The 12,568-nt window shown below is 34.2% G+C and overlaps 1 protein-coding gene across 5 annotated transcripts; it reads left to right on the forward strand.

Moving 5' to 3' along the window:
* The first annotated feature begins 200 nt into the window (after nt 1-200).
* Nucleotides 201-4,507, forward strand: LOC131051252 (cell division cycle 20.2, cofactor of APC complex). Of its 5 annotated transcripts, none has more exons than XM_059220089.1 (8): nt 201-370; nt 466-738; nt 1,797-2,066; nt 2,160-2,738; nt 2,828-3,015; nt 3,191-3,293; nt 3,561-3,695; nt 3,797-4,507. In XM_059220089.1, exons 1-5 carry the CDS (start codon nt 263-265, stop codon nt 2,972-2,974), a joined length of 1,377 nt encoding a protein of 458 aa, XP_059076072.1. In that variant the 5' UTR covers nt 201-262; the 3' UTR covers nt 2,975-3,015; nt 3,191-3,293; nt 3,561-3,695; nt 3,797-4,507. The 5 variants fall into 5 exon arrangements, with proteins under 5 accessions (XP_059076072.1, XP_057841657.2, XP_059076073.1 ...); XM_057985674.2 differs by having other exon boundaries at nt 3,613-3,695; XM_059220090.1 differs by having other exon boundaries at nt 3,198-3,293.
* Nucleotides 4,508-12,568: the final 8,061 nt, after the last annotated feature.

Below are 12,568 nucleotides of genomic sequence, written 5' to 3' on the forward strand. Positions count from 1 at the left end.
CTTCCCCTCGACTCTCTGCTCTGTAACTGACTCATTTCAAATTTGGTGGTTGCAGGCTTATGCTAAATTAAGGCTGGTTGGCTATATCGAATTGCTCGTCAATTTCCTCATTAACAGACTGCAAACTGATAACATACTGAGTACCTGTGTGTTGTAATTTATGTTTATTTTTTCTTTGCATTTCTTTGGTTTTTGTTTTCTTTTTGTGGTTTTGTGTTTGTGTTGTTGTTGTGAATTACAGGTTTTATTTCAATTGTAAACAATGAAGAAGGCTTTTGGGTCACCTCAAACACCAAGCATCAGTACTCTTTCCAGAAGGCCTAAGATCACACGTCCTCTGCGAAAGCAATTGGCAACTCCAATACAAAATGTGTGTATTACGCTTCCCTTTTATTTCTTATAGAAATACAGCACATTTTAGGTTTTTTTGTGGGTGTTGAGATAATCGTTGGGTTGTCATTGCAGGGGGACAGGTTTATTGCTAACAGAAGTTCCATAGATTTTGATTGGGCTCGGTATCTGGTAAATAAAAGCAATATCATTGGAAATAAAGCCTCCATGGAAGAATATGACAGGGAGCCAGCAGCTAGTATGGTGATTGATTCTAGTAAGATATCAAGAATTTTGAGCTTTAGTAGAAAGCCTTCTGGACAGGGCTTGCAATCCATCTACTCCGAAGCTCCTTCTGTTGATACTAGAGTCAGAACTAGCAGATCACAGAGCCGCTACATACCTCAAGTAAGGGTTATTCCTGTGTTTTTTTTTTCAAATAATGATTCTTTTGGTGAATACTTTAGTGTTCTTACTATTTTTAGATTCAATAGGTTTGGTTGGTTACATAAATTGATCGCCCAAGTGGCTCTAGGGTTCCGCGGGAATGCCCACTAATGTAGTAAACTTGTTATTCTCATTGATTTTTTTTTTTGTGATCATTTTGATGGCTTACTCTGGAATTAGATTGAATCGACCATCCAACTAGTTAAGGATTGTTTGAACACCTGATAAATTGTAGTTCCAATTAGCTTAGGATTCCATGAGTCAGTCCAAGAAGATATTATAGACACTGGGTTTTATATTATCTGTTATTCCAAGACATCTCAATTTCAGATGTTATTGTTAACGCTGAACAAGCCTTTATGATTGATCAGTTTAATGTGTTGGAAGATCACAGAGATTATTAAGTATAACGGGGTTTAGGTGCTAAGGTTGAGATTTTTTGAGCAAATTTTCTAATGGGACGGGTGTAGGAATAATTTCTCTAGTTTAATATGAAATTGCCGGAGATTTGGAGACATTTTGGTTTCCTTTCCTGCATGTTAAAATTTTGTTTGATCCTTTGAGTTTGGTAGAGAATTTGAATAAAAGGTTAAGGATGGAGATGTCCTTTCGAAATATGGAATAGGATCATATGAATAAAACTATGACTATGTTAGATTTGGGCATAGTAGCAAGGAGATTTGAGCGGGGGACTAGGCCTGTCCTAAAAAATCAAGTTTCCTGATAACTATGAAAAATGATCAACATTGATATAGTAGATTAGAGTTTGGAAGAATTCACTTCCAGCATATTCAGCATTTGGATTAGGGTTTAGTGCTGTATAATTGCTAAAATTAGATTTATGTTTTTATTCAGATCTTGTACATTCGGTTGAGGTTTTCAGATTAGGTTACTCAGGATTCATCAGCATTACTTATATACTTATGCAAGGAATTAGTTCTCTGACTAACTAGCTTAATAAGAATTGTGGATCTTTATCTTAATTGCAATTTTTGTCTTTGAAATGCGGTTGTGTGCAGCATGCAGGGAGAACTTTGCATGCCCCATATCTTGTTGATGATAATCATTTGAATCTGCTGGATTGGAGTGACAGCAATATTTTGTCTATAGCACTTGGCAATGCAGTTTACTTATGGGATGCAAACACAAGAACTACTTCTGAGTTATTGACAGTAGACGATGATGTTGGTCCAATAAGCAGTGTCAATTGGGCACCTGATGGAAAACACATTGCCATTGGATTGACTAGTTCTGCTGTACAGATATGGGACTCTACATGCAATCGAGAGGTAAAGAAAACAAAGTCTTTGATGTCTTACTTTTATTTATTTGTCTTCAATTGCCAGCTTATTAACATGGCAGTGCTATCGCATTGAATGCAGTTGAGATCCTTGAAAGGTCATCATGGCCGTGTAGGCTCACTTTCCTGGAATGACACTATTCTTGCAACTGGTGGTAGGGACAGTTCAATAATTATCCATGATGTCCGTATCCGTAATTCCAATGTTAAGATATACAGAGGCCATGAGCAGGAAGTTTGTGGATTGAAATGGTCCTTATCTGGCCAGCAACTTGCGAGTGGAGGCAGTGACAACTTGCTTCACATCTGGGACAAGAGCATGTCATCCTCTAATGTTAGAAATCAGTATCTTCACAGGATTGATGAACATTTTGATGCAGTTACAGCCTTGGCATGGTGCCCTTTCCAGCACAATCTTTTGGCATCTGGTGGAGGTCTTGCAGACCAATCTATTAAGTTATGGAATAGTCTTACTGGAGCATGCCTAAATACCATTGACACCAACTCTTCAGTTTGTGCGTTGTTGTGGAATAGGCATGAGCGTGAGCTTTTGAGTTCACATGGGTATAGTGAGAACCAATTGACCTTATGGAAATACCCATCTATGGCAAAGATTGCAGAACCTACTGGCCATACTTCTAGGGTACTGCATCTGGCACAGGTATGCATGCTATTGGTATATGGATACATTTTAATGCATGCACAGTTTGAATCAGTTTATGATAACCCTCACTATATTTTGTATTTTAGAGCCCAGATGGGTATACTGTTGCATCAGCTCGAGCAGACGAGACACTAAGGTTTTGGCAAGTCTTTGGAATTCCTGATACCTCAGGGACTACCAAAACTAAAGAGCCAGAGGGTACCCTCAACTCTTATCTTATGCATATTCGCTAGTAGTCAGTTGATGCAATGGAACGAGAAAATTTAAACTTCAGGTGATACTGGATTCTTTTATTTTTTTCATGTGATTCTGTTATATTCATTGAATAAGAATTTTTTGCACTACAGTAGTATTTATGGCTATGGTGTGCTTCATGCAGTTTATTTGCACTTATTTGTGCATCAGTGACCACATTTTATGCTAACACTGCCTGTGCTTTGTATTATCAGAATCCAGATGTATGTAGACTGCTCCATAAGCTTTGACAAGTCTTTTGAACTCCGGAATACTTGAAGGGGACCCCAAAGTAGACAGACATCAGGATGCCTCCAGGTGATGAAATGCTATTTTGTGGTTTACATAGTTTAATAATATTCAGCAGTTTGTTCTTTGAGCATGTCTGTTTAGGTACTGTTTTGTGTTACTTGTGATTTCATTGCTTTTTTCCAACTAAAAAAGAAGGAAGATGTACATTTAATTTCTGCTCATGGACTAAGTCTATCATTTGCATTTCTCTTCTGTTTGTGAAGTACGTAGTGCTATCTGTATTGTTTGAGTTTTATCTTTGTTAACATGCCTGCTTACCTAATTCTTTATCAGTGCTACAACTGTTCCTCTTAAGATTAGCTATTATGATGGCTTCTGTATACAGGTATCGAGGTATAGTATGATATTACATGCTAGGCATACCTCTTTAACAGTCAAATAATAAGATCATTTAGAGGATTCGGCTTGGTGAGCTCTGCAACCATATGCTTATCTTGATGGATTTCCACTCTTAGCACATTTAAGACATTTTGATGGATTCTTATTGAGCTTATGTTATTAATAATTAGGTTAAGGATTCATCTTCAACAATCAAATGCCTGGTTAGGAACGAGTTTGGGACGGGATATGCATTTATTCTCTGCTGCTCGGAGCATCATCTGCGAAGGAGGAAAACCACTTATTCTCCAGCCAAGAATAAGTGAGGGAATTTCAAGTGAGGAGAGCTACAATTTCTGTTAAGCGAAGCAATTTCTTTCTCCTCATCAAATAATAGGTTTGATGTTCAATGAGAGTCTCTTCTTGAAAAGGGAGAAATTATCCTCCTCAGCCAAGAATGGTTTCATCTTAAGTTTTGTAATATTTCATTACTTTATCTAATCCGTTTTTGTTAGAATTTTTTTTTAGCTTAGTGCACTCATGAAAGTGCCTATGTTTTTTCTTGGTCGTTTTTAAACGACGCTAACGTTGAGGAAGTCCAAAAATCTTGAAGCTTTTTGTCCTCAAAATGGTTACATATTCTCGTTCCCTCTCTTAAGAAAAGTTAAATTTAAGTTAAAATTCTTACTGCATTCTTATTGATTGCTGGTGTAGTTGCAAACTTGTAACCATTAACCTCTAATAAATTTCTGTAGGCCATTTTTAATTTAACTTGGGCATAATTTCCTGAAACGTTTGTTTTTCTTCCATTGAGTACCTGAACCACAGGCTAAACAGAAGGTATCCAAGCATTAGAGAGCCTGTATGACATTATACTCTTCTTCAAGAGAGTGACAAATGGGTTGTCAGCAGAATGATCATAATTAAACTTTCTTTGTATGGAAGAAAATTTTCATTAGAAGAAATTATGTAATTTTTAATTTGTAAGAGGAAAAATATATTTGGATACTTTGGCAGTGTTTAGGGGGGAAGTAGTTTTTCTATTCGCACATATGAAATGCAAGTGAAAGGTTCAGCTGGAATGGGGTGTGGTGGGGAACAATAGGTAAGAAGAATGATAAAATTATAGTTTCCAAATTTATTTGATACAGCTAATGGGTATGGCAACACAAAACACATTTTAATTTACATCTGAGGGAGAAGTTCAAACCTTGCATTTCTTTATTTTAAGAGAGTTTTATATTTCTTAACTGTCTTTTAACTGTTGGTGTTCTTGTTAATTGTTGTTATTGGTTTCAGTATTGTGTTCTTTGACATTTTAGAACTGTGTGTCTGGAGTGAGCTTAAATTATCGTGTCTTAAATTATTGTGTTTTAACTTCTAACAGAATTAGTGGAATTGTTAGGAAATACCTATTTATGGCAACATAGGCACTTATTAATTTTTCAATATATTAATAAACGCCACCAATGTTGAGGAAGTCATAAATCACTTGCTAAAATTTAAGTAGAGATAAATATGCAGATTACAATACCAAAAATACCTCAGAGTGGTTCTAGCCGACCCTCAAAGTGGCTCTAGGCTCCCCAAAATGGTTAATGTTGGGTCTATTTTATGTGCTCCTCAGTAGCTGTCCACAAAGTACTCAGAAATTGATGGTTTGCAGCTGTAGATGATTCCAAATTTGAGTCTTCAGCACTGAGTTTGTCTTCCAATTTGGTCTCCAACCTGATCTGTACTTGCAGCTCTGAATGATAGTGAGCTAGGGCCTCACAATTGAGGTTATTCTGCCGAAACACACTCTTCTGCCTAGGGTGAGCCCATGTGTCACACCGAAAACAGGGATACTCAAGGTTTTACTTCCTCAAGCCAAGTTGAGGTATCAATACTTAGAATAATTCATCACATAATGCCCTAAAAATTGAGCCCTTAGGGTGATTTAAAACAACTTTTAAAAAGATGAATCAATCTCCACCCTTGATAGTCCACCTCTTAATCCAAGGCTCCAAAATAAAAACCAAAAATGTGCCCAATAAGAACTCTTGAATCTGGGACCCACCTAGGTTTTTGTCACATGTTTTAATTAAGTCACTTAAGTACATAAAAGAGGGGACAACTTAAGTTCCTTGGCTAGGCATCACTTAAAATTGCCTAAAAAGACATGTCCAAATTAAAATAACTTAAGTTGCATCAAAAGATGTGCACTCAACTTAAAATTGAAAATTAGAACAAGCCAAGGACTCCATGTTTACTCAATGACGCTCCATGTCCTCTTCCTCTTGGGTAATCCAAGGAAAGGACAACCAAAGTGTTGTTAAGCATTTTGAGTTGGGGACATTACAGTCCTCCCGACCTAAGAGTGACCCAAAGAATGCTTGTCCTCGAGCATTTGAAGACTAGGATGCTTAGGAATCTCTTTCCCATGTTGCTTCCTCTAAGGGCAAGTTTTTCCATTTGATAAGATATTCATAAATGGCACTGGCTATGCAACAATGTAAACAACACCGCATAGCCTAGGCCTACCTCTAAGTACCTGCCTGGAAGTCCCTGTTTCTTCTGCCTCGTCCGTGCATCGTGCCCGCCATCTCTTGTCGTAAATTCCCTCAACCGTGGGTAAGTGTTGACATCATAGGGTAAGTGAGGGGCCCACAAAATATTGGTGGGCTAGCCTCCTCTTTAAAAAGTTTTGCTTATAGTTTTGTAAAAAAATTATTTAGTAGTTTATATAATTTATTTAATAAATTTTTTATTATAGTTTTAGTAAAAGGTAATATTTATATATATATATATTTTAACTCTATGTTATTTATAATAGTTTATATATTAAGTTGATATTAACTTAATTTATATAATTAAATAATATGATTAAGTTAATATTTATAGTATATTTTGTATATAATTAAGTTGATATGAACCTATTTTATATAATTAAGTTAATATTTTTTTATTTTTTAAATATATTTTATTTATATTATATTCTTTTTATTTTTTATATTTTAATTATATTGTTTTTATTTATTTTATATTTTAATTAAATTGATATTAACTTGATATGAATTTAATTGACTTAACCTAATTGATATCTAATACATATTAATATCAATATCAATAGATATAATTAAGTTAAAATCAATTAGGTTAAATCATATTAACTTAATTATATAAATTAGGTTAATATCAACTAGGTTAAATCATTTTAACTTAATCATATAACCTATTGATTTCAACTTAATCATATAACCTATTGATTTCAACTTAATCATATAACCTGCTGATATTAACTTAATTATATAACCTATTGATATTTACTTAATTATATAACCTATTGATATTAACTTAATTATATAGCCTATTGATTTTAACTTATTGATATGATTTAACCTAATTGATTTTAACCTATTGATATGATTTAACTTAATTAATTTTAACCTATTGATATTTACTTAATAATATAACCTATTGATATTAACTTAATTATATAGCCTATTGATTTTAACCTATTGATATTAACTTAATCATATAACCTATTGATATTTACTTAATTATATAGCCTATTGATTTTAGCCTATTGATATTAACCTAATTGATTTTAACTTATTGATATCAACTTAATCATATAACCTATTGATTTTAACTTATTGATATCAACTTAATCATATAACCTAATTGATTTTAACTTATTGATATTTACTTAATTATTGATTTTAACCCATTGATATTAACTTAATCGTATAACCTATTGATATAACTTAATTATATAGCCTATTGATTATAACCTATTGATATTAACTTAATTATATAGCCTATTGATTTTAACCTATTGATATTAACTTAATCGTATAACCTATTGATATTTACTTAATTATATAACCTAATGATATTTACTTAATTATATAACCTATTGATTTTGACTTAATCATACAACCTATTGATATCAACTTAATTATATAGCCTATTGATTTTAACTTTATCAATAGGTAAAAATCAATTAGGTTAATATGATTAAGTTAATATCAATAGGTTATATAATTAATTTAATATCAATAAGTTAAAATCAATTAGGTTAAATCATAATAACTTAATTATATAAATTAGGTTAAGATCAACTATGTTAATATGATTTATATAATTAAGTTAATATGATTTAACCTGGTTAATATTAACCCAATTTATATAATTAAGTTAATATGATTTAACCTAATTGATTTTAACTTAATTATATCTATTGATATTGATATTAATATGTATTAGATATCAATTAGGTTAAATCAATTAAATTCATATCAAGTTAATATCAATTTAATTAAAATAAAAAATAAATAAAAACAATATAATTAAATTATAAAAAAATAAAAAAGAATATAATATAAATAAAATATATTTAAAAAATAAAAAAAATTAACTTAATTATATAAAATAGGTTTATATCAACTTAATTATATATAAAATATATTATAAATATTAACTTAATCATATTATTTAATTATATAAATTAAATTAATATCAACTTAATATATAAAGTACTAGAAATAATATAGAATTAAAAATATATATAAAAATATTAACTTATACTAAAACTATAATAAAATTTTTATTAAATAAATCATATAAACTACTAAATAATTTTTTTGCAAAACTATAAGCAAAGAATTTTAAAGAGGGGGCTAGCTTGCTAGCATTTTGTGGGACCCCTCACTTACCGTGTGATGTCAACACTTACCCACGACAGAGGGAATTTACAGCAAGAGATGATGGGCACGATGCACGGATGAGGCAGAAGAAACAAGGTACTTCCAGGCAGGTACTTAGAGGTAGGCCTAGGCTATGCGGTGTTGTTTACATTGCTGCATAGATAGTGCCTTCATAAATTACCTTCTTCCTCAATCTTTTCTCCCTTGTAAAATTGTTTTCGGAATAAGTTTCAATTTACCCTCTTCATCCATTGGAGGTAATTCCATAGAAGGTGTGACATTCTGTCCAAGTGCCTTTTTGAGGCCTGATACATGGAATGCATTATGAATCTTGTTGGTAGATGATAGCTCCATCTCATAAGCCACTTCACCAATTCACTTAGTCACCTTGAAAGGCCCATAAAATCTGGTTTTAAGCTTTTCTACCCCACTCATCTTCAATTAAGATTGTCTATAAGGCTGAAGATGAACAAATACCAAGTCTCCGACCTCAAAGGACCTCTCAACTCGGTGTCGATCAACATATTTCTTCTGTTGCTCTTGTGCATTTGAATATTCTCGAGTGCTTTCTTGATAGACAACAAAGGAAATCCTTATAGATAACAAGACAAAACAAAAACCCCCAAAAATAAGAGATGTGACACAACACTTTAGCATAATTAACAAGAATCATGGTTTCACAACACAACAAGACATAAAAAACTATATAGAATATCAAAATACCCTACTAGTTAGGAAAAGTAATTCTTGGGATTTTGGTCATGAGCTTGGAACGTAATGAGATAACCTTCCAAATTCCTACATAAAATGTTCCTTGATCATAGTATGTATCCAACTTATACAATGTACCAAATATGACACCTCTACTAATCACCATAGCACCTTTCACCATTTTCCTCACTGCATCAAAAAAGATTACTTGCACACTTGCATCTATTAGTTTGCTCAATAAATAAATTTTGTGCTACTCCAAGGATATGCAACACACCACTATTACTTTTTATTCTATCATGTACAACTCATTTTTAACTTTACCACAACTAACAATATTTAAATGAGAATCGCAAGCCAAGTATACATTACCTCCATTGAATTCTTCAAATTCACGAAACCAATCTCTATTAGAGGTCATATGAAAAGATGCACCTGAGTCCATTAACCATGCATCATTAATTGCACTAGTGGCCAAATCTGCAATGAATGTATCAAGTCATATTCCTTATTGAAATTAGAATCAGAATCAAATTTCTTTTTTTTCTTCTTCTTTACTTCTTTTCACTCCTTATGAAAGCATCTACATTTATCACAATTCTGGCAAAAAACTTTGGAATTTCCAGGATACTTGGATCTCCCCTTGGAATTGGATTTATCATGCTTCTCATTCTTCTTGTCTTCCTCCTTAGGTCTTCCAAGAGCATTTAGTGCCTCCTTGGCACTAACAAATACCTTCCTCATCACTTTAGAAAGCAAAGAACCCACCACATCTCTAGTCTTTAAAAAAAAAAAAGTATTGTCAATAGCCATAACAAGAGAATCCCATGTATTGGGAAAAGATGAAATGAAAATCTAGCCTTTTTCCTCCTCATCCATCATGACACTAATAGATGCTAGTCATGCCAATAACATATTAAATGGTTCCAAGTTGTTTAAAATTCATCCACCCTCTTCCATTATCAAGGAATATAGTTTCTTCCACAATAAAATCTTATTTACTAAAGATTTGGCATGATACATGTTACCAAGTTTCTTCTATAGGTTCTTTGTAGAGGACTCTTCAATGGGCATTGATTAAAATAGAGTCTACCAAGAACAATCTAATACACCCCTGGCTTTACAATCCAGAACATCATATTGAGTAGTCAAAATAAGATCTGTAGGTCTAAAGACATTCTCATCATATTACCCCAAAGATCTTGACCTATTGATAGATCATCCATATTCAGCTTCCACATCTCAAAATTATTTCTATAAAATTTCTCCACCTCTATTCTTCTTGACAAATTTGACATATGAAAATTTCTATAAGATCACAAAGTATCTTCTGCACAAGCTCTTACTCAAATCTGAATTAGTTCAAAAAACCCAATAACTCACAATTGAAATCAAATGTGATAAGGCTCTAATACTATTTGTAAGGAAGTTAAGGTAGCAGAGAAACTTCGTACACTAATGTTGAGAGAAGAGAAATGAATTTTTTTTAAAGATCTCTCTAACAATTATTAAAAACATAGAAATAAATATAAATAGCATGCGTACCACAAAATGGTGATTCATTTGGGGAAAACCATTTCAAGAGAAAACCCCTACACTCCAAAAGGAACCCAATTTAATAAAAAATCTAAAACAAATTGCAATATAATTGTAGAGAAAGCTTCTCACAAGAGTATCACCAACAAAGATCCAAATGTAACTCAATAGCTATCTGACTCTCAAAATACATCACTAGACTCAACCATAATATAATTTCCTTCTACAATGGAGTTTTCTTCTAGGGCAGGAAAAGCTCACAAAATATCCACCATTAGATCTATGACCTTATGATAAATGATCAAGATTTACTATACTAAATTATACAGAATATAATTTAGTATAATAAATTATATTCTGTATAATTTATTATACAAAATTATCTCCTTATCTCAATGTCCACCTCTCTCTCTCTCTCTCTCTCTCTCTCTCTCTCTCTCTCAACTCTCTCTCTCTCTCTCTCTCTCTATCATCTCTCTCACCCCTCTTGTTAGGCTCTAGCTCTCTCACCTCTATCTCTCCCCTCTATAGTTATTTCTCATCCTCTCCACCTCTATCTCTACTTCATTACCCTATCTCTCTTTGTGGACTTATCTCTCTCATTTTTCCTTTCTCCCTATCCCTCTCTTCTCTCTCCATGCCTTATTCTCTCTATGCCTCTCCCTACCACACACTCTATCTCCTCTCTAGGTCTCTTCTGCCCTCTCTCCCTCTCTCCATCTCTACCACTCCCTCCTCATCTCAATAACAACCTCTCTCTCCCCCTCTATCTCTCCCATAGATCTCTCACCCCTCTCTCCCAGGCTCTAGGTTTCTCCCCTCTCTAGTTATTTCCCAACCTCACCATCTCTCTCCCTATCTCCTTGCACATCTTTCTTTGTAATTTAACTTATCTCTCACATTTTCATCTCTCTCTCTCTCTTGCCCTATGTTCTCTACCTCTCCCATCTTTAGGTATCTTAATCACTCCCCATCTACCTCTCCCTCACTCTCTCCTTATCCCTCTCTTTCTCTTTGTTCTTATCTCTCCTCTTTTGGCTCCCTCCCCTCTATAAGTTATCACCTCTCCCTCCTCTTTATAGGGTTTAGGTAATAGGGTGTATGCTATAGGGTTTAGGGTACATATGGTTGATAGTATTTCCTATATTGATACTTACCTCTATCTCTCCATTTCTCTCTCAACATTGCAGGTCTCTCCCAAACTCTCTCTCCCCCCTCTCTACCTCTCCACCTCTCTACCTCTCCATACATATCTTACTACCTACCTCCCGCTACCTCCATCTATCTATATCACCCCCCTCTCTCTCTACCTCTAGGTATCTCACCCATCCCCTCATACTGCTCTCCCTTTATGAACTTCCTCCTCTTCTCTCTCTATCCTCACTTCTCTATCTCCTACTTTCCTAGGTGTCTCACTCCATAAATGTCTACCTCTCCCTCCATCCCTTCTATTTTTTTGTCTCCCCTCTTCTCCCTCCCTCCCACCCCCCCTCTCTATGTTTTAATTTCTCCCTCCACTTTATATGGTATAGGGTTTTGGCTATAGGTTTTAGGGAAGAGGGTGGAGGGAGTGGGAGATCTGGGGAAGGAGGTGATAGAGAGATGAGAGGGGAGAGAGAAAGTAATGAGAGTTGATAACGGAGAGTGATAACATGGGAGTGAGAGGGAGAGATGGAGATGGAGAGAGAGAACTAGGGAGGAGATTGATAGAGAGGTGGGAGAACTAGATGGCGAGAGAGAAGTGATAGACTTATATGGGATGAGAGAGTGGTGAGATATAGAGCGGGATATAAGAGGACAAAGGTGGTGACCTAGAGATAAGAGAGATATGAGAAGACAAGAGAGAGAAGAACAAAGATAAAGAGAAGGATAAGGAGGTAGGGAGGGAGAGGTAGAGAGAGAATAAAATGAGAGAGAGAAGTTCACAAAGAGGAGAGGGGGTAAGGAGGTAGGAAGAGAGGTAGAGAGGGAGGGAAAGAACTAGAGAGGGGAGAGATATAAATGAGAGACATAGAGCCTAAAGAG

The sequence above is a fragment of the Cryptomeria japonica genome, chromosome 4 (assembly GCF_030272615.1).
Source record: "Cryptomeria japonica chromosome 4, Sugi_1.0, whole genome shotgun sequence".
NCBI lineage: Eukaryota > Viridiplantae > Streptophyta > Pinopsida > Cupressales > Cupressaceae > Cryptomeria > Cryptomeria japonica.